Source organism: Myodes glareolus, chromosome 1, assembly GCF_982192425.1.
Source record: "Myodes glareolus chromosome 1, mMyoGla1.1, whole genome shotgun sequence".
NCBI classification, from domain to species: Eukaryota; Metazoa; Chordata; class Mammalia; order Rodentia; family Cricetidae; genus Myodes; species Myodes glareolus.
The window spans coordinates 74,526,179-74,552,292 of record NC_142026.1 but is presented as its reverse complement, the minus strand read 5'-3'; the positions used below and the strand labels follow the sequence as shown (position 1 = coordinate 74,552,292).

The 26,114-nt window shown below is 43.7% G+C and overlaps 1 protein-coding gene across 2 annotated transcripts; it reads left to right on the top strand.

Moving 5' to 3' along the window:
• Nucleotides 1-6,863: 6,863 nt before the first annotated feature.
• Nucleotides 6,864-14,455, top strand: LOC146895920 (paired immunoglobulin-like receptor B). Of its 2 annotated transcripts, XM_087909933.1 has the most exons (15): nucleotides 6,864-6,967; nucleotides 7,131-7,166; nucleotides 7,344-7,628; nucleotides 7,763-8,074; nucleotides 9,023-9,307; nucleotides 9,434-9,739; nucleotides 9,968-10,264; nucleotides 10,497-10,799; nucleotides 11,090-11,140; nucleotides 12,022-12,123; nucleotides 12,437-12,512; nucleotides 12,591-12,655; nucleotides 12,852-12,904; nucleotides 13,650-13,808; nucleotides 14,160-14,455. In XM_087909933.1, exons 1-15 carry the CDS (start codon nucleotides 6,934-6,936, stop codon nucleotides 14,337-14,339), a joined length of 2,544 nt encoding a protein of 847 aa, XP_087766059.1. In that variant the 5' UTR covers nucleotides 6,864-6,933; the 3' UTR covers nucleotides 14,340-14,455. The 2 variants fall into 2 exon arrangements, with proteins under 2 accessions (XP_087766059.1, XP_087766050.1); XM_087909924.1 differs by having other exon boundaries at nucleotides 9,023-9,739.
• The last annotated feature ends 11,659 nt before the right edge of the window (nucleotides 14,456-26,114 follow it).

Sequence of the window (26,114 nt, the reverse complement as noted above, 5' to 3'; positions counted from 1 at the left end):
TTAAACATATAAATCATGTGTGCATGTGTGTGTACATATGTGGTGGGGTATGGGTATTTATTCTGCATTCACAGGGAATAAATGATGGGAAATGTTATTGAGAAGAAACAGAGTTGGATCAAAAGTCAGTAACCAAAATCGACACTTACTTGTAAAGATAGAAAATTACTCACTACCACAAATAGCAAAACACTAGATATGGTATGGGTGAAGCAGGAGTCATACAAACACAGAACCTGTACTCAAGATCCTGCCTCTTAGTGTCTGCCCAGTACTGAAGAAGATTCAAGGCAGAGATTCTTCTACATGGTGCTATAAGTTGTTTGTGAAAAGCAACAGGAGTCATCCTCCATTGGGCAAACTCTGAAGGACACATAGGTTTAAAGAACTAACCCAGAAGAGTCCAGTAATTGTAATGTGGTCAGTAATTGTAGTGCATGTAGGGTGCTAGGGATAGAAGCCATGGGGCACGGTTGGAGAAGAACCATAACCCTACACCCTGGGGAGTTCATATCCACCAGCATATGTGATGCCTCTGCTGGAACTCTACATCTAACCCATCTGTGTCAGAGAGGACTGATGAGATGCCTTGTGTGGCTGTCAGTCATCTGAGGCAAGGTCATCGTATGTAGCTCATCCAACCATGTCAAGTGCTGGTGTTCATTTTTTCCCTGTTCCTTGGAAGAACCAGGGTCACACTAGGATGAATTTTAACTTTTGTTATGGAAGGGGAGTCTGCTCCTGGTGAACTGTCTAGCTTTTGTTTCATAAAAGTTTTTTATTTTGCCCAGGCTGTGGTGGCACACCTTTAATTCCAGCACTTGGGAGGCAGAAGCAGGCAGATCTCCATGAGTTTGAAGCCTGCCTGGTCTATATGAGCTAGTTCAAAACAGAGAAACCCTATCTTAAGAAATCAAAAAGAAAAAAAAATTATTTTTATGTTTAATTTATTTTAATATTTATTCTGTTTAAACCTTAGCAAGTTACTTTCCACATAACAAAATCTTTTATCTGAATCTCCCCAAAAAAGACAAATGCCAAAGAAATTTTCATACTAGGATACGTCTATTTTTTGATTTATGCATAGTTTTGCATTGGTTTGAACCTTTCAGGAAAAACTCAGATAAGATTTGCACACTTCAAACAGAGGGATGTGAACACAAAAGGCAATAATCACAAAAGGTAGATCAAAGCCAAAAGATTAACACTGGGGTATATAAGCCAGCATGGTGCGGGAGAATTATCTGTATTCTGTCAATCATATTTTAATAAAACGCTGATTGGCCAGGCAGGCAGTATAGGCGGGAAAGCCAGACAGGAAGTAGGGGTGGAGCAAAGAGACTGGGAGTATTCTGGAAGCAGAAGCTCTCTCTCAGCCACTCCTGCGCAGATCACTGAAGAAGCAACATGTAAGCTGCCCCCGCTGGAAAAGGTACTGAGCCATTATGGCTAACATAGATAATGATAATGGATTAATATAAGTTACAAGGACTAATAAGAAGCCTGACCCAATGGGCCAATCAGTTTATAATCTTATGGAGTCTTGTGTGTGATTTTCTTTGTTGCTTGCCGGCTGTTGGGGTACCAGGAGGGACAGAAACCCCAACAAGCCGGCCCTCATACTACATATGGCGCCAACGTGTGGACAACTGTATCCACATAAAGCCTGAGACAGCTTGGCAAGTAATTCTAGAACAAAATGACAACATTGTGTGTGGTTTCTTGGTAGCAGCAATTTCTCGGGTCTGCTCTGCTTGCTAGAGGCAAGCAAGCACTCTCATCTAAGAGAGGCTTCCTGACTCAGCTTTAGCTGCAAAACCCTGCAGCTCTTTTAAGAGGTCCTGCCGCGAAGCACTTAAACGGTGTTGATGAAAAGCTGAATGCATTTCGGTTTTCAGCCGTAACAGGAAAAAAACTGCGCTGTTTTAAAATGCCGTCTTTCTGGGCCGTCCTGCCAGGGCAAACTCTGACTCTTTCAGGCAGGCGGTCCGACTGAGTGTGGTCTGTGAGCAGAATGCTCCAGCTTACTTGCTAGCAAGGACCTTGAAACGCCATAGAGTTGTGGCAACAAAAATGGCTACAGCCAGTACCTCCGCAGAGGCTGGAAAGCTAAGGATCTAGCCGTCAAAGACACGGCTTTCCGTATTGTTTTGTAAATTAAAGGCTCATGTGGTCAGAAAAAGAGAGATACACAGTAAAGAGAGATTCAAAGACGAAAAAAACCTCTAAGTGGTTTATAGTGTGTTAAAAATAAATTCAGGATAAAAGTTAAAGTTCTTAAAGTAAAAAGAGAGGAGTTGGGTGTGGTGTTACACACCTTTAATCCCAATGCCTGGGAAGCAGAGGTACGTTGACCTCGGAGACTTTAAGGGGCAGAGGTAGTTGACCTCTGTGACTTCAAGGTGTGGTAGCACACACCTTTAATCCCAATGCCTGGGAGGCAGAGACAGACAGATCTCTGAGTTCAAGGTGTGGTAGCAAACACCTTTAATCCCAGCACTGGGGAGGCAGAGACAGAGGATCTCTGTGAGTTCAAAGAAAGCCTGGTCTACAGTGTTATTCCAGGACAAAGATATACAAAGATCCTGTCTCAAAAAGTAAAAGTAAAAATAAAAGAAATAGAGGTTAAAATAAAGCCACATAAAGATGGAAAATGCACAGAGAATCTTCATACTGTATGCTTTTATGCTCTCTTTAAATTGTTTGATTGCTGAGGAAGGAGCAACAACTGCTAAAAGACTTTTGTTTATAAATGCTGCTGAACTAACCCAAGATAGGAATTTTGAAAATACCTTGGCTTCAAAACTGAAGTCAAAAGGTATGTTACTTTGGAGAAGAGATTTTGCTTTTGTTTCCACAGAAAACGAGAGACTCTGGATTTATTCAGAGTTAAGAATAATCACCTTTGACCAAGGGAGGCCACCTGAAAAATCTCCGATAGGAACAGATGGCCCAGATGACAGAGGTCTACATCCAGAACTGATCCAAGACTGCTGCCTGAGATGATCGAGACTCACAGGATACTCCAGTCATGACTTGATTATAACTCTAAATTTTCTTTAGGTCCCCTTAAGACTATCAGCGCCCCCAACCAGCAGGAAGTAGCCTGAAATACTACGCCCACATTCCCAACAAATGGATTATGGGTATTTTCCTTTGTTTAAAAAAAAAAAGAGGGAAATGGTGCGGGAGAATTATCTGTATTCTGTCAATCATATTTTAATAAAACGCTGATTGGCCAGGCAGGCAGTATAGGCGGGAAAGCCAGACAGGAAGTAGGGGTGGAGCAAAGAGACTGGGAGTATTCTGGAAGCAGAAGCTCTCTCTCAGCCACTCCTGCGCAGATCACTGAAGAAGCAACATGTAAGCTGCCCCCGCTGGAAAAGGTACTGAGCCATTATGGCTAACATAGATAATGATAATGGATTAATATAAGTTACAAGGACTAATAAGAAGCCTGACCCAATGGGCCAATCAGTTTATAATCTTATGGAGTCTTGTGTGTGATTTTCTTTGTTGCTTGCTGGCTGTTGGGGTACCAAGAGGGACAGAAACCCCAACAAGCCGGCCCTCATACTACACCAGCAGCATTGCCCTGCAGGAACTCTGTACACAACCAGCAGAGGGCAGCACTTCTTCTCACAGTGAATGAGGCCTGTGAGAGGGAGGTGTGAATGAATTCACAGCACTCAGTAAAACTCCTACTGGTTCAAATGGCATGACCCATCACTTAAATCTGGTCAAGAACAACAGCTGCCAAAGAAATCAATAAAAAGGAGACAGTATAGCCATGTAACATGCTTGGCATGAGATCTTACAAGGGTGGAAAAAAAGCAGAGTCTGGGATGGAAATATCTCCTTGGAAATGGATGAGATGAAATACTTGGTACATATACCCAATGTGGGAGCTTTACAGCAAATATATTTTCATTATTTATTGAAGGTTATTACATGCATAAAATATACTTGATCATGTTCACCACACACTCCAGAAGAATTTTTCTTTCCTTTTATGAGATATTGCCTGACCTGAAACTCATTGCATAATAAAAATTTCCTTAAAATCCAGATACTCTTACCTCTACCTCCTGTATGTTGAAGTCCAAGACTTGAGTCACAACATCAAATTGTGCAGTACTGTGAATTAAACCCAGACATCTAAGATTGTCACACAAGGACTCTATGAATTGAGCATTTTTCTGATTTAACAAAGGACATGCATAGACAGGCTTTTAAGATGGTAATTATTCATATTAACATTTATGCAAAGAGGAAATTAAGGGTGTCTTTTAGGCTCTGTAACTAAAGAGGGAAATAGTGAACTTTACCTTATTCTCCATGTGACAAACAGGACTTGTGCATGCCTGACACAATCTTTGAGGTGATAAGTAAAAGAATTGTCCTCATGTGACACATTCCTGACACAGAATCATTACTGAAGAGAATGTGGAAAAACTGTAAGATCCATAGATGGTGGATGCTGTCAATAAACACTTTTCTGGTCACTGAAGAATAGTGGATCATCTGAGTTGAGAGTGATTGTAAGATATCAACAAACCCAATGCATGTTCAATGAACAACACATCTAGCATGGGGATGGGAGATGGGCACAAAGTCCCATCCACAGATGAAGAGCTATTGGCATTGATGCCTACTGGGAGAGGGAAAGCCAGTTATCTTTAATGGTGTGTCCCCTGGAACTATGCCCAAGATTATGAGAAGCACAAATTGAACTGCATAGGAGGAAGAGAACAGAAAGTTGTGTGAGTAAGATAGGGAAGTGGATTTTCAACAATTAGCAAGACCCAAAAGGAATAAAAGCAAAACAAGTCAGTGATGAGGAATCCAATCAGAGAGGGTGAGGAGAAAGGGGAAGGCTGGAGGGTGGACTCATCCAAGACACAATGTATGCTCCTATGACATTTTCAAACAAGTGAAAAACTAAACCCATGGCCACGTGTGGTGGCCCACATCTTTAATCTAAACAGAAAGCAGGGGCAGTAGAATTTCTGTGAGTTCCAGACCAGCCTGTCTTACATAACCAGCTCAGGACAGCCAGGACTCCACTGAGAGAACCTGTTTCTAATCAACATCAACAATAATTAAACACATAAGTATGAGAAAAATTTAGCATGTGAAATAAATTTAAAGTAAGATAAGAAATTGAAAATTGCAGGAGAAAGTGGCTGTGGCTTAAGGGTGGAGTATGGTTCAGGAGAAGTAGATTACTGGAGGCCCCACCATCTGTCCCTAGTACCAAATTAAAGGGAAATAAACTATGTTTATTGAACTTTCTTTTTCAACTAGGTGGTGGAACAGACAACAAGATGGAGATTTTTGGCAAGTTGGCAAGCTCTTGAAGGGCAAGACTATGACTCTTGAGGTTCAACTCAGTGACTACATGAACAGTGTCAAGACTGAGAACCAAGATCACTCCTGATGATCGGTGGTTGGTATTTGCTGCCAGCAGATAGAGAGTGACTGTACCCTGACCAACAGCAAAGTCCAGAAAGATTCTCCCCTTTATCCTGGTGCTGTACACGTGTGATAATAGAGCTACCCGTTTGCTAGTTTCGCTAGAAGTAAAACTATGACAAGGCCATGCACTGCTGTGTAGAGGGAGGAGCTTCTTGTTCATCCAGGCAGCCCAGAACAGAAAAATTCACACAGTAATTGTATTAATTAAATCACTGCTTGTCCCATTAGCTCTAGCTTCTTATTGGGTAACTCTTACAACTTAATTTCACCCATTTCTATTAATATATATATCACCACAAGGTCGTGGCCTACCAGCAAGGTTCCAGCATGTCCACTCCGGCGGCAGATCCCTGGCATTCCCTGACTTCATCTTTCTATCTCCCAGTATTCACTCCAGTCCCTCCACCTACCTATGTTCTGCCCTAACAAAAGGCCTAGGCAGTTACTTTATTCATTAATGTTAATCACAGCACACAGAAGGGACTCCCACATCACTGCTGCCCACAAGGTCTGCCCATACCTGAACCCGTGTGCAGGCGAATGCCTCTAGACCAACAACAGGCACACCAAGATAATCAAAGAATGCTTGGACCTTTGTTGACCCAGGACACCCGCACCCAGCACCTTTTTTATTTTTTGCCTGAGCAGAAGGACACAGGAAAGTGATGATGCTACGACTGAGCCACTGACAAGGATCAGTGTATAAGTGCTGCTGCTAACCTTCAATCCTGACTCAGATCCACATTGCACAAGGAGAAAACTGCCTTTATAGCTGTCCTCTGACCTCCAAGCAGTACTGTGGCACATGTAAATATACATGCATGAAGAAAAAGTAAGTGTAATATATTATTGTTAATTATGTGTAATTTAAAAGGAATAAGTATAAATAAATAAATATGATTTAAAATTGTAACAAAAAGTACAGATATCATAAAAGAATATCCAAATAGAGATGCACATCTGGAACTCAACACTTGAGATCATGAGGAAGGGGATTATAAATTTTATTCCATGCAGATATACACAGCAAGATCCTTCAAAGAAATCTTCAAACATTAAAAAGTATTTCATGTAAAAATGTGAAAAAGAATAATACAAACCCACATGTAAATATGTATTTCTAATATGTACTATTCATATATGTCTGATCATTTTCCAGCTCCATCTGGAACTGGCAAAGATGAGGACAGATGAAACAGACACTGACAGGATTGTTGAAACGTCATCCATAAAAGAACTGATTGCAGAGTCTACTCCCTGACCTAGTCACAGCCTGGAGGAAGACAGAGCCTGGTACCTGAAGAGGGGAGTTACCTTTCCTGTGGGGCTGCATCAATACAACCAAGTCATGCAGAGTGCCTGCCTCCAGAGGCCACACCCTGTGTTTCCTGTCTCTCCAGGCAGTCTCCGTATTTCTGCCCATGAACACAGTAGCAGCTTCCAGGAGGAAATGCCATGACCTTCACGTTCACAGCCCTGCTATGTGTGGGTGAGATGTGGAGATGGGAAGGGGGTACTGTGGTCTGGGATTGATGCTGTCCCACAGCTCAGCACTGGCCCATCAGGAAACAACAAAATCTTAGGAGGGCCTGCAGAGGGGAGGACCTGCTCAAGCTTCAGGGACAAACCTCTCACAGGGAACTCTCTTCCAGGACTTACTCTGGGCATAGGGACCCCAGTGCTGGCAGGTGAGTGACTGCAGATGTCCTGACCTGCACTTCTCATCATTCCCAGAAGCCATGCCTAGGCAGGGAGGCTGGAAAACAGCAGATGTATGCTAAACCTGGGGGTGGCTGGACGGTTGGGGTTGGGGCTTGCAATCTGAGGATGGCTGTCCTTGGTTCTAGCTGCTCATTTCTATGCAGGATCCCTCCCTAACCCTATCCTCAGAGTACAGCCAGACTCCGTGGTCTCTGAGAAGACTACAGTGACCTTTCTGTGTAATGGGACTGCGGCAGCCAAAGATTATAGGCTCTATAAAGAGGTCTACCAGGATCTACTGCACACAGAGATTCCACAGAATCCTAAGAACCAGGGTGAATTCTCAATCTCAAAAGTACACCGTCAGCATGCAGGGCGATATCGCTGTCGCTATAGGACCTATAATGGATGGTCAGAGTACAGTGACTCTCTGGAGCTTATGGTGACAGGTGAGAGGACACACAGGGTTCCTAGCCTCATGATTGACTGTCAAGAAGTGGGTCTGTTCACAGGAATGTCCCTTCATGCTGTAGAAGATATTGAGCCCTTGAGGAAATTTAACTGATTCTTCCTTCCCTCCTAGGATTCTACAGTAAACCCAGCCTGTCAGCCCAGCCCAGTCCTGTGGTGACTGAAGGAGGGAATGTCATCCTTCAGTGTGCCTCAAGTCAGAAATTTCACAGGTTACTTCTGACTAACAAAGGATCACAGAATCAGTCCTTCACTAAATACTCACCGTATTTATATACTCACTCTAATAGACAGTTCCAGGCTCAATTCTTTGTTGGTCCTATCACCTCCAGTCAAAGATGGACATTCAGATGCTACAGCTATCACAGTTACAGCCCACAGGTGTGGTCAGAACCAAGTGAACCCCTGGAGCTCCTGGTCTCAGGTGAGGAAACCCAACTTTCCATTTAATGCTATTGAAATTATACAGGTGTTCAGGGAGGACATGGTGCGTGGTGTGTGTGAGGACACCACCTGAGCCCATTGACACAAATCACATGAGACAATGGGGTACAAGATACAGAGTCCTAGGCAGAGAGTAGTAGGAGGTAAAGGCTAGAAATGAATCTTCATGGAGCCTTCTGTTATTCTGGGTCAGTTCAAGTAGCATCCACAAGAGCTCAGGAAAACCTAAAGAAGACCGAGAGAAAGGATTGTAGGAGCTGAAGTACTTACAACACCAGAAGAACATGAACCACAGAACCATCTAAGCTGGAATCGTGGGCTCAAAGAGATGAGCAACAAACTCAGAGCGTGCATTGGTCTGCTCTAGGATCTCTGCACACATGCTGTGGTTGTTTACCTTGGGGTTTTTTTGTGTGTTTTTTAGAGGTCCGCTGTGTAGTTCTGACTGTCTTGGACCTCACTCTGTAAACCAGGTTGGCCTTAATTCACAGATGGGCCTGCCTCTACCTCCTGGTGCCGGGAATAAAGGCCTGCGCCACACTTCCCTGTCTAGCTTAGGGTATTTGTTAGAACTGTAATAATTGGAGTGGGAAAGTCTCTGACTCTTTCATGCATGTGGGATCTTTTTTCTTTTACTGGGTTGCTTTGGTAAGCCTTAATATGAGGGTTGTGCCTAACTATTGTAAGTTGTTATGCCATATTTGGTTAATATCACTGGAAAGCCTGCTCTTATCTTAAAAGAAAAAGAAGAGCAGTGGATCTGTGTGTGTGTGTGTGTGGGGGAAGGAGATATGGAGAGGCTGCTATTTGGATGTATTGTATGACAGAAGAATAAATTTAAAGGAAAACAAAGTCCTATCTGCATGCATGTCTTTCTCAGTGCCAACTTCCAGACAGGAACAACTCATTCTCTCCTACTCCCTTGCAGGGACCCTCCACAAGCCCACCATCAAGGCTGAACCAGGATCCATTGTAACCTCAGGTAGACTCATGACCATCTGGTGTCAGGGGACCCTGGATGCAGAAATATATGTTCTCCATAAAGAGGGAAGCCAAAAACCCTTGGACATGCAAATCCCAGGGAAGCCTGAGAACAAAACCAAGTTCTCCATCCCTTCTGTGACACATCTACATGCAGGGAAATATCACTGTTACTGTTACAGCTCAGCAGGCTGGTCAGAACGCAGTGACCCCCTGGAACTGGTGGTGACAGGTGAGTGGACAGCCAGGGTCTCAGACGCTGGCTCTGCTCTCAGGTGTTTTTTCCTCCCTCAGCCTAACCCTGGAAATTATTGTGGCTCTGTGAGCACATGTAACAGTCTGCCGTCTTCTGTTCTAGGAATCCACAACAGTAAACCCAGGCTGTCAGCCCTGCCCAGCCCTGTGGTGGCCTCAGGAGTGAACATGACTCTCCAGTGTATCTCAGGGGAGAGATATGACAAGTTCATTCTCACCAAGGAGGATCAGAAGTTCCTCAGCTCCGTGGACTCACAGTATATACCCCATATTATGCAGTACCAAGCCTTGTTCTCTATAGATCTTGTAACACCAATCCTCACAGGAACATTCAGATGTTATGGTTACTACAGGCAAATCCCACAGCTGTGGTCAGTACCCAGTGACCCTCTGGAAACACACATCTCTGGTGGGTCACTCCCATCATTGACCAATCATATTTGACACCCTATACCCTTTGTCGAGGAAGTGTCCCACTGTGTAGCTCCAGACAGAGAGTGAAAAAGGAAGAACCTGGATGATGAACCAGATCTCCACTTCTCAGGAGAAGCATTGACGTGTTCAGGGCAGGATGGGAGGAGATAAGTGTTTGGTAACAACCATCTCCACAATCACTAGTTTATCATTTTCTTTCTAGGCCTATCCAAGAAGCCATCCTTGCTGAGTCACCAAGGCCATATCCTAGACCCTGGAAAGAACCTCACCTTACAGTGTTGCTCTGACATCAACTATGACATATTTGTTCTGTACAAGGTGGGAGGAACTGACTTTACCCAACACTATGGCCATAGGGCCCAGGCTGGTCTCTCCTTTGCCAACTTCACACTGGGCTCTGTGAGCAGCTCTGCTGGAGGCCGGTACAGATGCTATGGTGCACACAATCTCTCCTCTGAGTGGTCAGCCTCCAGTGACCCCCTGGATATCCTGATCACAGGTGAGGAACTAAATAGATTCCCTCGGGCACATAACCGCTACTTGGCTCTCTTTGGGGGATTAAGGAGGTGATGGCTGGGATGAGGGGCAGGGATTTTAATATGTAAACAGGGGAATGGGAGAGGAGCTCAAGCAACGAAATGATACAGAATCCTAGGTGTTCATGGAAGACCCAGGTTATGTGTCAGCTCAGAATATTGATGGCAGCCTCTTATCATCTCTCTTCTCTTTAGGACAGTTTCAGGTCATTCCTTCCCTCTCAGTGAAGCCGAACTCCACGGTACACTCTGGAGACAACGTGACCCTGTTGTGTAAGACAGCTGACACAGTGGACACTTTCTTTCTGTCCAAGGAGGGAGCAGCACACCAACCCCAGAGACTAAAACCAAAGCTCCAAGTTTGGGAGTCCCAGGCAGAATTCTCCATGAGTGCTGTGACCTCTAACCTCTCAGGCACCTACAAGTGCTATGTTTCTGCAGGCTCATCTCTCTACCTGTTGTCATATGCCAGTGCCCCTGTGGAGCTCACTGTCTCAGGTGAAGTGACCCTGAACTGTCATGGTGACTTAAGATCCAAACCCTAGGAGAGCCCTTGTCTTGAGCGAGATTAAGAGGACAATGAGAAAGAAGGCATTTCCTCTGCCAGAGAAGTGGATGCCAGCAGCAGTCCTTCAAGTAATATCCCCTCCATCCTCTATTGCAATCTAGGTTTGGAGTAAACAGCATGAAGCTATTGGGGAGGTTACAGGGCAAATGTAGGACAGTAAGCAGAGTCAAGATCCCTGGGTTAGCATCTAACCATCCCCCTCTTCTCTTTTGTTTCATAGGACTTATTGGAGCCTCTAGCCCACCACCCTCAAGGCCCACGAGAACAGTTGGTGAGTATCAGGCTCGTCAGTGCAGGGAGTATGCTCCATCCCCAGGCTGTCTCACTGCTCCTACTTTACTGAAGTCCTCATTTCTCTGTCACTTCAGCTTGTGAGGCAAGGAGGAAGACAGATCCCAATACAAACCCCAGAAACCTAGGCCTTAGACTTTGAGGTACAGAATGTGCTGAACGTGGTGTTGAGAGATAGATTTTCTGACTCAGTCTGGTGGACAGAACAGGTGGGTGAGGTAGAGAGGAGGGATCCCAAACATTCACCTCCCCATCCTGTCTCTAAGGCCCTGAGAACAATCTTCTCACCTTCATGAATCAGGCCCCCAAAGGCTAATAAACACTCTATTGGAATGTGGGGTCCTGATGGAAATAGCTTGTTATGGGCTTGATACATGTGCTTGCTGAGATGTTAACTTGGACAAGCCCTTCCCATTCTGTGCTGGTTGCTGTTTCTTTGAATATAAAGGGGGAGAGGCCTGCACCACATGTGTAAGTTTTTTTTTCAATTCTGGCCTTGGATGGCAGCCATATTAATAAAGGAGGCTTCTAGAACCTGATTCTATAGTGGGTCTGTCCCACAGTGGTGGTGACATATGCAAGAGTGGGGCACAGAGCCATGGCAGGGCACTCAGGCTCCTTCCTTCCAGCTCATGGGGCTCAGCTTATGTGGAGAGAAGAGCTGAAAGTCAGAGTCCCTGGGTTCATCTCTCAGCTCTGTCACTTCCAGGCAGGTGCTCTGAGGCAGGTGAACTCTGTGGAGAGAAAAAGAGACAATTACTTGTTGTGTGATTGTGAGGATGGGAGATGATGATACACAGACCCAGCATGGGTCAGGCACACAGTACACAGTCCCCACTCATGATGTCACTTGTGCCTCAGGACTGACTCTCATTGGAGTGTCTGTGGCCTTCCTCCTGGTCTTCATCATCCTCATCTGCCTTCTTCTCAGACGAAAGTATCAGAGAAAATTCAGGAAGGAAGGTAAGAATGGTCTGGTTGGCCTGGGTCACATGTGGTGATAGATCCCCCTGTGAACATTCAAGCAGGGGATCAGGACCCCAACCCCAGGGAGACCTCAAACTGTGGCTGGATCATTTAGAAACACTTGCAGATCTCAGATATAAAAGAACATGATATTAGAACCTGTGCAACGTCAGGTATTCAGTGAGCTTTACCATGTTCTGTTACATTGGCTCACTCACCCATGTTGTAAAGGTCCCTTCCTTCCTTCCCTGTACGTGCCTGGGGGAGAGGCTTCCTCCTCTCGTAGGTGAGACTCTGCTCTCTCTTGCAGCCCATGAAGAGACAGAATTGCAGTTTCCTGCAGGAACTGCAGCACCAACAACCAGAGAGAGGGGCCCCCAGAAGAGGTAACTCATGGCCAGAGACCTAGAGCCTCACCTCCTAGACACACCTCACTGCCAACTGACATCTCCTTGTCTTTCCAGATCCAACCCAGCTGCTGCCACCCAGGAAGAAAAAGAAAGCCTCTGTGAGAGAAAGAGGGTCCTGGGTAGGGAGATGTCTGAGGTCTCAGCACTGCAGGGGTGGTGCCCAGGCTCTGGGGTCTTTTCTGTTTGTGTCTGAACTTCACACTATAAACCCAGGTGTATCTAAGCCCTGGTTCTCTGTCCCTACCTGGGCAAGGCAGGAAACTAGGGGCCCTACACTCTGGTTGGGAGACATTCTGTTTTTTTCTGCCATGACAGATGCTTCAGTGGAGGACATGAAACCTAAGGATGGTGTTGAGCTGGACAGTTTGGTGAGGTCCCTGTCCCCATCTGCAGTGCTAATAACTTAGGGTCCAGTTTAGTCCAGGGGGCCATCTTTGTTCTCCCTCTCTTGGCCCTCAACAACATCCAGAGCTGACTACTCTCTTCTGCAATCACCCGCCTCCTGTGTGCTGTGGCCTCACCCTCTCCTGGTTTTCCCAGCTTCATGTGTCTCATCACACCTGTCTGCTTTCTGTCTTCTTGGTATCTGTCTGGTTGTCTTCTGAGGGGACATCCAGAGAGAAAGGTCCAAAGATACATCTAACAACTGCAGGCAGGAACCAAAGGAGCTTGGGCAGAAACATGTGGGTGTTTTGTTTTGTGTGTGTGTGTGTGTGTGTGTGTGTGTGTGTGTGTGTATGTTTTACAAACATGAATGTCTCTGCATCACATATCTGCATGGGGCTCCCAGAGGCCAGAAGAAAGTGTGAGATACCCCGGAACTAGAGTTACAGATGAATGTAGGTCACCATGTGGTTTCTGGGAACCAAACCTGGATCCTCTGTAATATAGTCAGTGCTCATAATCACAAATATATCTACTGTCCTCCAGCCAAGACAGCAAGAGTTAGAGTGTCAAGATAAGAGGCCAGAACTATAGGAAGTCCCAGAATATTCCATCAGGGATGCTATCATCTAAATGGGTCACTCTGGCCATGTTGTGGAAAACTGACCAGAGAAGAGCCCTAGGGGAACAAGGTGACACTATCTGTACCTCACTACTTCCCTGCTACAGAGACCACCTGAGGAAGACCCTCAGGGAGAGACATACGCTCAGGTGAAACCCTCCATGCACAGGAGGGCAGAAGCTGGCCTACCTTCTGTCCTGTCAAGAGAAGTCTTGGAAACAAAAGATGGAAACAAAACAGAAAAGGGAAGAGAGATGGACACTCAGGTTAGTCCTGTCCTCCACAGGCCTTCAGCATCCCCAGGCCTTCAGTATCTCCCAGGCCTTCAGCATCCCCCAGGCCTTCAGCATCCCCAGACCTTCAGCATCCCCAGACCTTCAGCATCCCCAGGCCTTCAGCATCCCCAGACCTTCAGCATCCCCAGGCCTTCAGCATCCCCCAGGCCTTCAGCATCCCCCAGGCCTTCAGCATCCCCCAGGCCTTCAGCATCCCCCAGGCCTTCAGCATCCCCAGGCCTTCAGCATCCCCCAGGCCTTCAGCATCCCCAGGCCTTCAGCATCCCCCAGGCCTTCAGCATCCCTCCCATATGCCCTCCCCTCCTCTCTCTCCCACTCCAGGCTGCTGAATCTAAGGAGCCCCAAGATGTGGTCTATGCCCAGCTGTGTAGCAGGTTGCTCAGACAGGGGACAGCTGTACCTCCCCGCTCCCAGGCAGGAGAAGCCACAGAGGAGTCCAGTGTATATGCTGCCCTGGCAGTCACTCAACCAGGTTCTGTTCCCAATGACAAGGAGCAATGACCTTCGCCTGCCAAGAGTCCTAACAGAGACCTCCAGACATTCTGGGAACCCTTGCAAACCTGACTGTGCTATAACTAACATCATACATTCTGGAAATAAAATAGATTTCTTAATAATCAAGTGAAATGAGAAATGAAATAGAATGGAAGGGTTTACACTGACTATTAATTTTAATGACATTTCTCATCAAAGCTGTGCTATGAGAAAATGTACAGGCATGGTTGCCCAGATCCATAATCCCAATCCCTGGGAGGCTGAGGCAGGAGAATTGCCTTTGTTTTGTTGTCTTCTTGGGATACCTAGTGAATTTCATGCCAGCCTGGGCTACAGAGAGATGTTCAAACAACATTAACCACCAAAGGCCAGGGTGGAGGTACACACCTGAAATCCTAGCACTTTGGAGGCCTGAATAGGAGATTAAGAAGTCAAGATCATCTTCACCTACATAGTAGAGGAGTTAGCCTCCAGCCTGGAACACAGGTGGCACTGTTTTAAAATAAATAAATAGGCTAGGCGTGGTGGTGCACGCCTTCAATCTCAGCACTGAGGAGGTAGAAACAGGCAGGTTGCTTTGAGTACAAGGCCGACTGGTCTATAGTGAGTTCTGTGTAGCCAGGGCAATATACAGAAACCTTGTCTCAAAGAATAAACAATAAAATAGGGCCAGTGAGATGGTAAATTTATCCTGTTGTGGAAGTTATTGATTCACAAGGACAGAGGATGCGGCAATATAACCCTCTGGCCTTTAAGGACATTAAACAACTAAGAGAAGCTTTTATGGCCTGTGGAATTCATGTTCCCTTCACTGTGGCTTTAATAGACTCCATTGTGGAACTTAACCTTACATCCAGTGACTGGATGCAGCTTTGCAGGGCTTATCTTTCGGGGGGAGATTATTTGTTATGGAGAGATGAAATGCAGGAAAATTGCACAAATACCTCACTGCATAATACCACTGTGGGTTTCCCCCAATGTAACCTTGACAGGTTAACTGGTGCAGGATAGTATGCGGGCTTAGCAGCACAGATTACTTATGATCCTGCTGTTTGTGCTCAGATATCTGCCGTGGCTGTTAAAGCAGGGAAAGCTTTATTTACCTAATAAGGAGCAGGGAAACCACTGTCTAAGGTCCTTCAAGGACCCTCAGGACCTTATCCTGAGGTGACTGCCTGTTACAGCGGGGATGTCACATTTTTTGGGGATGTGGACATAACTATGCCTGCCATAAAACAATTGGCTTATGAAAATGCTAACAAATACTGTCAGGAGGCTATCTTTATAGAAATAGGAGTTAGGCAGGGACATTGATGGCACTCATGTGATGAAACAGGTAAGTGTTTCTGCCCTTAGGGGGACTCAAGTTGTAACGAGATCAAGTACTTGTTTTCAATGTGGGCAACGGGGACATTTCCAAAGGAATTGCCCTGTGGGTAAAGGGATGGTTTTTCATCCCAGGTAAAATCCAGGTGTTTGTTCAAAATGTCCAAAGGGGGCCCTTTGGGCTAATGACTGCTGCTCTAAAACTGACATTCAATGAAATCCCATTCCCATGTCAGGAAACGGGAGGAGGAGCCATGAGCGGACCAGTTGTTTCCATCAGATTTGTTCCTCAAATAGAAACCTCACTGTCCACGACCTTGTCTGGGGCACCTTAGGAAGTGCAGGACTGGACCTCTGTACCTCTGCCTGGGCAGTATTGACTCCACAAATGGATGTGCAGGCCTTGGGGACTGGAGCATATGGACCTATTCCAGAGGTTTCAGCGGTATAGTCTTAGATAGGAGTAGTTCAGCACTTCAAGGAGTTAAAATTTTACCAGGAATTATAGACTGTGATTATACTGGAGAAATTAAAGTTATGATTGAAGCTGGGGTGGGAGTCCTTGTCATCCCTCAAGGAACGAGAATAGCTCAAGTGTTGCTTTTATCCATGTTTTGCTTTACTAATCTATTCCTATAGCAAGAATGGGGGAATAAGGGGTTTGGCTCCATGGGACTCCCTAGAACTTTTTGGGTTTCTAGTTTAGGAAACCACCCCACACTTACGTTAACAATTAATGGCAAAAGTTCCAAGATCATCCAGATACAGGGGCTGATTCTTCTGCTAAAAAACATTGGCCCATGGCCTGGCCCCTACAACCAGCCTCTATGGCATTGCAAGAGGTAAGAATGGCCAGTTTTCCAGAGTGCAGTGCTCAATATTTAGGTTGGAAGGATGAGGAAGGTCATAAGGGGCATTTTTAGACCATTTGTCCTGGAACACCTTTCTCTCAATTTGTGGGGAAGAGATATTTTGCAAGCTATGGGAGCAGTTCTGATCACTAAACCTGTGCAGTGCATGTTAACAGACCAGGGCTTTGTCCATGGGCAGGGGTTGGGCAAGATCTGCAGGGAGACCCACAAATTTTAGCAGACAAGAAAATAATACAACAGTCACCTGGACAGCGTGCAGGGTTGGGGAAATTTTCTTAGGGGGGTCATTGCAGAGCAGCCAGAAAGCATTCCCATAAAATGGAAAACTTAAAAACCTGTATGGATAGAGCAATGGCCCCTGAATAAGGAAAAATCACAGGCTACTTATACCCTGGTCCAGGAACAGCTAGAGACAAGACACATAGTGATACCCACTTCTCCCTGGAATACCTTATAATCTCAAGAGCCAATTTGTAAATTGTACACCCCAGGTCTGTAAATAGCAGCATGAAGCATTTTCACTGTACCTGTTAAATTGTAACCTAGCAGTGGTCTTGAACCAAAACCAATCGCAAATTTAACTGCAGTACTTATTTTGAGTGACCAAGGCATTTGCAACCTGCCCTGATAAGGTATCTACTGTGCTAGCAGAAGCAACTGACTAACTAATGGCAACTCCAGCAGCAGTAGCTGCTTTGGCAGTCACAGCGATGGCTGCCATTATGGCTGCTATAAAGCCAAAATCTCTTCTTGCTTGATGCAGGATGAGTTGATCATCATGGGATGTTTTGACATGTAGAGGAACAATCTCCAGCACTTGGACCAGTACAGCCAGCTTCTCAGAACCCAAGCAGCAACTCCTCAGTTGACAAACATGCTTAGAACATTTTAAAACTCCAGAAATATTAGCAGGATAATAAAGTACTTTTTTTTTGCTGAATGGGAATTAGTTTTTCAAGACAGGGTTTCTCAGTAGGTATGGAGCCTGTCCTGGAACTTGCTCTGTAGACCAGGCTGACCTTGAACTCACAGAGATTCGCCTGCTTCTGCCTCCCAAGTGCTGCATTCCCCCTTTTAAAAACAAGAACCTTGAATCTAATTTCCCTTGTTTAGCTTTTTTTCTGACCGTTAGCCACAATAACTTGTAACTGACACATTAAACAAAAATAAACATCCACAATTCATTTTTTTGGGGGGGGGGAATGTAGGCATAGTTTTCTATTCTACTTTCTGCTGATTGAGGGCACTGATAATCTTATGGTGACCCAAAGAAAATTTAGGGTTATAGTCAAGTATATGAGGCTGTGTCATCTCATCTGGCAGTCTTGAAGCTGTTCTGGATGTAGAACTCAGAGGAAACTGCAGCAGATGCGCTCTGAAACATTGGAATGTCTGGGTCATCTGTTCCCATTGGAGATTTTTCAGGAGGTCCTCCTTGGTCAAACCTTATTTTTCTTTCTTTTTTATTATTACTTAAAATATACCAATCCAAATTTCCACTCCCTCCCCTCCTCTCAGTCCCCATCCTCTCCCTCCACAGACCTTCCCCCTACCCCTCCAACTCTAAGGGAGTGTAATGCACCCTGCCCTTGTAAAGTCCAAGGCCCTCCCTACTACATCTTGATTGAGCAAGGTTTACATCCAAAGAGAATAAGATCCCATTAAGCTTGTATATGCAGTAGAGACACATCCCAGTGTCACTGTCAGTGGCCCCTCAGTCTGCCCCAGCTGTCATCCCCCTTCAGAGGGGCTTGATTGTTCTCATGCTTATTCACTCCTAGTCTAGTTGGAGTTGGTGAGTTCCCATTATTCAAGCAAATTGTTTCAGTCTGAATACAGGGTGGGGTCAGTTCAGACAGCCTCTCCTCTATTGCTTAGGGTCTCAGGTGGGTTCATCTCTGTCAGTTCTTGGGCATTGTTCTAGAATCAGGTTTCTTGCTAACTCCATAATGGCTCCCCCAACCAAAAACTTTATTTTTCTTAACCCAGAATGAATCCACAGCCTCTCACTTTCTGTGGAAAGAAAAGCAAACCTCTTTTCCAAAGTAACATATCTTTTGACTTAATTTTGAAGTCAAGACATTTTCAAAAGTTGTAAATTGGATTAATCCAGCAACATTTATAATCAAAAGTCTTTTAGCAGCTGTTGCTTCTTCCTCTGCAGTCAAGTAATTCAAAGGCAACACAATAATATGCAGTATCATATAAAAGCAGATGTGTACTTTCCATCTTTACATGGAAGCTAAGCTGTGGCAAATGGAAGCTGGGAGTGCTAGTTTTTCTCCTGAACCAAGGTCGATAGGTTTGGGTTCCAATTCCTCGAGCTGGAATTCTAATTTCATCTCTGGCTTGGGCTGGTGGCTAGAAAGCCTCAGGCAAATGGCTTTTTCATAAATATGTGTCCTCAAAAGTTGGGCACCAAGTATAGAACTAATAATAAAAGCTCAGGGTCAGAATCCAAAAAGCAAAATAGTCAGCCACTGGCTCTAATCTTGACATCAGTCTGAAATGGTGATCCTGACTCCAGTAATCTCAGAATGAGACTATTTGTCTGAGAACTATCTTCCACCATTTTATATTCCTCTCTGGGGCTGGGATTAAAGGTGTGTACCACTAGCTTTAAAGGTGTGTCATTGTGGTTACTGGATTAAATGTATGTGCTATTGTGGCTACTGAGATTAAAGGTGTGTGCTACCATAACCTGTTCTGTAAGGCTGACCAGTGGGACTGTTTTACTCTCAGATCTTTAGGAAGTCTTTATTTATTAAAATACAATAGAAATGCGACTACAATGGAAGATGTTTCCCTTTTCTGATATCTTTTTAAATTTCTCTCTTGAAACCCTTAAAGTTATTGTCATTCAGGTCTTTCACTTGTGTGGTTAGAGTTACCCCAAAATATTTTATATTATCTGTGGCTATTGTAAAGAGGGATATTTCACTGATTTCTTTCTCAGCCTGTTCATCATTTGTATATAGGAGGGCTACTGATCTTTTTTGAGTTGATCTTGTAACCTGACACATTATGAAGATATTTATCAGCTGTAGGAGTTCCTTGGTAGAGTTTTTGGGTTCACTTATGTATACTATTATATAATCTGCAAATAGCGAAAGCGTGACTTGTTTCTTTCAAATATGAATCCAATTGATCTCCTTTTGTTGCCTTATTGCTCTAGCAAGTACTTCGAGAACTATGTTGACTATATAAGGAGATAGTGGACAGCCTTGTTGTGCTCCTGATTTTATTGCAATCACTTTGAGATTCTCTTCATTTAATTTGATGTTGGCTGTCAGCTTGCAGTATATTGCTTTTATTATTTTTATATATGTTCCTTGTATCTCTGATCGCTCCAAGACCTTTATCATGAAGTTGTATTGGATTTTGTCAAAGGGTTTTTTAACATCTAATGAGATGATCATGTGGTATTTTTCTTTCAGTTTGTTTATATGGTATATTACCTTGACAGATTTTTTTTATATCTTGAACTATCCCTGTACCTCTGGGATGAAGCCTGCTTGATAATGGTGTATGATTTTTTGATATGTTCTTGGGTTTGGTTTGCCAGTACTTAATTGAGTATTTTTGCATCAATGTTCATGAGGGGGATTGGCCCTGTAATTCTCTTTCTTAGTTTTGTGTTTGTGTGCTTTGTGTATCAGGGTAACTGTAGCCCCATAAAAGAATTCGGCATTGTTTCTTCTGATTCTATTGTTTGGAACAATTTGAGGATTGTTGATATTTGTTATTCTTTGAAATTATGGTAGAATTATTTTGTACTGAAAACATCTGGTCCTAGCCTTTTATTTGTTGGAAGACTTTTAATGACTGTTTCTATTTTTTTAGAGGTTATAGGGCTATTTAAGTTGTTTATCTGGTCTTGATTTTGATATGTGGTGTCTATCTAGAAAATTGTTCATTTCTTTTACATTTTCCAATTCTGTAGAGTACAGGTTTTTGAAGTATGACCTGATGATTTTCTGAATTTTCTCAGTTTCTGTTGTAATGTCTTCTTTTTCACTTCTGATTTTGTCAATTTGGATATTCTCTCTCTGCCTTTTGGGTATTTTGAATAGAGGTTTGCGTATATTGTTCCTCCTCCCAAATAACCAACTCTTTGCTTCCATTTTATTGATTCCAGCTCCAAGTTGGATTATTTATTGCTATCTACTCTTCCTGGGTGGGTTTATGTCTTTTATTCTAGATGTTTCAGGTGTGCTGTTAAGTCATTATTGTGAGAGTTCTCCAAATTCTTCATGTAGGCATGCAATTTACAACTTGTAGTTCCTCAGTCAGTCAGAGACATCAGGAGAGGAACTCAAGCCAGGAACCTGAAGACAGAAAGTGAAGCAGGGACCATGAAGGAATGCTACATACTGACTCTCTCCTTCTCACTTGTTCAGTCTTCTTTCTTATACAACTCAGAACCACCAGCCCAATGTTGGCACCACCCACTGCCAGCTGGGAGCAGTGCCCTCCCATGTCAGTCATCATTCAAACAATTACCTGACTGCCATTCCCACATGCCAATATGGTGTGGATATTTTCCTTAATTGATATTCCCTCTTCCCAAATGATTCTAACTTGTGTCAGGTTGACATAAAACTAACAACACAGGAAAGTAATGAATAAAGTGTTTATTCCATTTTTATGAAAGATCCAGGTAACACTGACCAGGTTCCTCCCACAACAGTTAAAATTCTACCTGGAGGGATATAATGAGAACATGATGGTTAGAGACTTGGCTTTATCAAAATGCAGACAAGAATCTGAATCTGGGAAGGCCTAATTAAGAAGAAGAAAAAGGGTTTACAATGTTCCTACAAAGGCTAAGGGATCATTAGTAAAGGGATGATTAAATTATTCTTTGCAACTAACAATGACCAGACATACTAAAAACATTTCAAAGCATTTAGTCACAAAGGGACAGGAATCTGAAAATACTGTTGAAAGAGGCTCAAAATATCTATGTAAGAAGAAACAAAGGAAAATAGAGGCAAAAGGCTAAATATTAATTTGGATAAACCATACTAATGGAAGTGGACAAGGATCTGGGAGATCAAGGTGCAAATGTACAGAAAACAAATACTATCAATTCAGGAAAAGAGTTTTCCCATCTTAATATTAGAGCAGAAATTGCATTCCTCATGGCTTTTGATGAAGATTAAGAGACAGTGAGTGATGTCTTTTGTCATCTAAAACTGCAATCACATGGTTAACTGTGGAGCTGTTTGACTCTACTTTCCTTCCTGTCTTTTTCCTTTGGTGTACAGTTCCCTCACATCACAATAATTTTGACAATGTTCCACGTGTCTTCTTACAAGTTTTTCTAACCACAGGGAGGGAAAAAAATAGAGATGTGACATTGCAAGTGGAAGAAAATGACTTCAGCCTTACTACAAAACAGGTTTGTTTTGGGAAGGGCCCTGGGAGTAAAGAGGGCTATTTGTCCTTACAGAAGGACTCAGATTAAACTCATAGGTCCTAAGTGGTGGTTCACAAGCATCCATACCTCCAGTTCCAGGAGATCTGCTTCCCTCTTCTGCATGTATGTACAAGCAGGCAGGTGTCTCACAAATAAAATACAATGAGTAAATTTAAGTCTGTGTGTATATTGTGGATTCCAATTTACTGTCTTTTTGGGATTTATGAGTGTTCAAATGAGTGGGCCTCTGATTCTTGTGCCTTCGTTTTGACTCCTTTCCTTCTCTTGGTTTTTCTATCTAATTTGATGTGGTAGTTATTCTTCTAATCAAATTGTATTTTGTTTAATTATATTTTGATATTATCTATTCAAATTCTATTCTTTTATAATGAGATAGAGAAAGGAAGTGGGAAGGGGAAGGATATAGGTTCTATGAGGAAATGAGGAGGAAACTGTAACTATGATATACTATATGTGAAAAAAGCTATTTTCAATAAAACACCTCTGTGTTTGATTCTAGATCATCATCTCTATATTACAGAAAATCCTCATGTTTGCCATTGGGTATGATCAATGTCTGTCTTTTCCCATGTTATGCCAGACACCTTCTTCTTCCTCCTTCATGATGTCTGAGCTATAATTGATAAATTCAGGATAAAGATCTTCTCCCCTTGACATCATGCCCCAGCCATCATGTCTCAAATCCTGGATGGTCACAGGGAATGTGGCACCAATGACTGGACAGTGGACTGTGATCTGGACTTCTTCATGGTAACGTAGACCACATCCTTGTATTCCTGTAATTTCCTGGTGAAAATCAGAGCTTGAAACAAACCTATGCAGGTTGGGCACAAACATCAAGAACTGAGTGTTTGTTTATTATGAGAGCAGGTGGCTGTAAAGTGTCCTTTAAAAGAAATAAATCTGATTGTGCTAATGTGTGAAGTGGAAATAAAGTGTCCCAAGGAAAGGAACTCAGTCAGTCTGTCTTGTTCTGAAGGAGGTGAAGGTGAAGGCAACTGCAGATGTGTTCACAACCAGAACCTGCTCCTTCCCTGAGACTCAAATATTCTCAATGTAGGAGGGTTGGTTGCTCTAACTTTCTGAGAACCTCTGAATGTGTCCTTCATTTTTTCAACCTGTCCACTTCAACAACACTAGGCTTCTTATGACAACTAGTCTTGAAGATGGTTTGGTGAAGGGCACAGGCTGAATCTTTCCAGGGCAACAGAGATTCACTGAACACATTACTACAGTTCATGCAGGGCCAAGCCCTTTCTTCCAGACCTGTGTTTAGTTTAAGAAGTTTTTCTTCTGTCTAATACCCATGCAGGGATGATTAATCACTAAGGATGCGTCATATGCACTTAGACATAGGCCAGAGAGTAGCTGGTGTCACCAACTCCTGGGGCTGAAGAGGGCATATTTACGAAGGTGCAAATTGTGAGTAAATTAGTGTTAACTTATTACAAATCGTGGAACTAAATAGAGGGGGAAGTTATGTGTCTTTTATGGTGGAAGTCAAGAGAGTCAAGGACTGAGGCTGTATTGAAGATGGGTGGGATCTAGTCCTGATCAGAAGGTAAGATACTCTTACGAATGCTTTCCCATCAAGGAAGATCATCATTCTTTCTGAAAAGTGAAGCTCTCACTAGGTGCTTTTACCTCTGTGCAACGTAGAGATCTGTGCTTTCATCTTTAAATAAGAAAAATATTTAGGCGAGAGAATATTTGACCTTGTTGCTGCTCTAGGGATTCAGTTGTTATTGAAAGTTGAGAGTAGAAGGAGTCTTTTTCACTAATTTGTAACATCTTCAGCAGTAATCTGAACTCAGGCAGTGTGTCCATCAATGTAGTAAATTGTGTGTGAGTTCCCAGTGTGTACCTAATAAAGGCCTAAGCTCGTTAGCATGTATCCATTGGGGGAGGTCATCATAAGCACATTTCTTTGCCATTGTCACTGTTCAGAGGGCATAGTGGTATTTTCTAGTTTCTTATTTTCCCAGAAAAGTAAACACGAGAGATACAGCCCATTCTCTCTCTCTCTCCCTCCTTCCTTCCCTCCCTCCCTCCCTCCCTCCCTCCCTCCCTCCCTCCCTCCCTCCCTCTCTCTCTCTCTCTCTCTCTCTCTCATTGTCTTCTCTATAATCCTTCTTACTCTCCATTTCTCTCTTTCTTTATCTCTCTCTTTCTCTGTATATAAGATGCAGTGTTGCTTGCACTTTTCTGTGAATTCCCACACCCGATTCAGGTGCGCGCCTCCCGAATCATGTCCACGAGAATGGATAAATATCCTAAGGGTTGAACAGACACACACAGAGAGATCAGGCTCATTTACCAAAGGAATAAGTGGCAGCTTTATTAAGCACAAGTTGGGTATATATATTAGGGGGCAGAAGGACAAAGCCCCCTTCCATCCGGAACAGGGAAAAAGGGTGTCAGGCGCCCAGAACCACCAGCCAGAGAGCAGTTGTGGTGGCAGACGTATTAGGCGCCATGGTGGGAACCTTGCTTGCAGGTGGAATTACCATAACAAAAGAGGGCCAAGTTCTCTCTAAGCTAATACCTTAGGTGAGCAGAGAAGCCAGGAAGTCAGAGGAAAAATGGCCCTGCATAGCACCTCGAGCAAAGGGGGAAAAACCCGGGTACTGACAATGCAGCTTGTGCTTTCTATTGAATTTTCAATGTGGGAAGAATGGGTTTGCTGGGGGAGAGAGTATCTCTGTTGACTGTGAACATCAGGAAGGGATTCTGTGATACTTCAGGAGGAAGAGCCCTTAGGAAGGATTCAGCATAGAGGAAGGCAGGGAACAGGGTGGAGTGATAGAAGAGGGACTGAAGTGTAGAGAAAATGATATAGTGGGGACAGGGGCCTGGAGTGCTGGAGAATGTAGACTGATCAGGAGTATTGACAATTGTTTGAGTCTTCACTGCACTTGGGCTGTGCAGTATCCTGGAGACAGTGACAAAACAGCTCAGTTTGGAAATGTTTAAGGTTAGTGTCAGAATGAAAATGGAAGGATAAAGAAACGGAAAAAGGTGCTTCACTCCCAAGATTGAAAGAAATATCATCCATGGTCATCAGAGGTAGTGACAGAGAAGTTTAGAAGCAGTTATGCAAGCCCTAGGTGACTCACTGGGGAAGCTGACTTTCCTGCTTGCCTGTGCTTGTGGTGTGTAACTAGTAATTTCCTTATTCCGGTAACTTCTTCATTTCTGTCACAGGTAGGCCTTCCTACTCCCTTCTCTGTTTTGAAACCTCCTCACTGTGTTTTTCCCTCTGTTCCTTAGTTTATTGACCACAGTTCCTGCAGTATCACACTGCAGAACCTGTCTCAATACCCTCAGTATTAACACTCAGTGTATCAAATTATCTGGCTGCTATGTGATGTACCACAATATCATTTGCCAACATTCAAACAGAAGATGGTAATAATCTCCCTCTGTCCTTCCTTGAGGTACAATGAGGGCAATGACCTCTCTTTCAGGATTAGTGTGTGAATCAACTAGTCCAGCAACATGGGAGCGTTCATACAGGGATTCTTATTTCTGAGAATATGTATTGTGGTGGGAGAGTGCATCGAATATTTTTTGTCCTTTAACATAGACTAAAATCACTTGGGAAACAGGGTACATCAACTGAGCATATGCTTTTATCAGATTAAACTGTAGTCATGTCTGTGGGTGTACTTAATGATGCTAAATGACATCAGAACCAAAGGCTATTCCTCTCAGAAGAACGTATATGGAAGCAAAGCTTGGGACTCCTGACAAGGTCATTTCCACCCCATGATCCCAGCATGTAGTTTTCTGACTTATGTATAGAAGAAGGGTCTATAATTTCAAAGGTATTGGAAATCTCTGCTGGATCGATTCAGCCCTTTCTCTTCTGGTTCACATTGGTGTTTTTCATTCTTCCCCACACAGCTTCATGCAGAAGCATCAGAAGTTTTAGAAACTTTTGGTAATAGTTGAAGTTAGGACAACCATTTCTTTTTCCTGAGGCAGAGACAATAGCTTCCACTAGCAACCTGTTCCCTTCACCATATATATGACTTCCTGTGAACTAGTATTGTGCACAGAGTGAAAAGGACATTAGAGCATCTGAACTGGGTGGTGTCGTGTGGCAACCCAGCTCTTTGTACCCCTTCCACTGACCTC

Bases quoted from the DNA above. Each gene is read 5' to 3' on its own strand.
- LOC146895920 (XM_087909924.1), top strand. From the start codon at position 6,934: ATGACCTTCACGTTCACAGCCCTGCTATGTGTGG. The intron at 12,124-12,436 runs GTAAGAATGGTC...TCTCTCTTGCAG, and splicing joins GAGAAAATTCAGGAAGGAAG to CCCATGAAGAGACAGAATTG. The intron at 12,513-12,590 runs GTAACTCATGGC...TTGTCTTTCCAG, and splicing joins GAGAGGGGCCCCCAGAAGAG to ATCCAACCCAGCTGCTGCCA.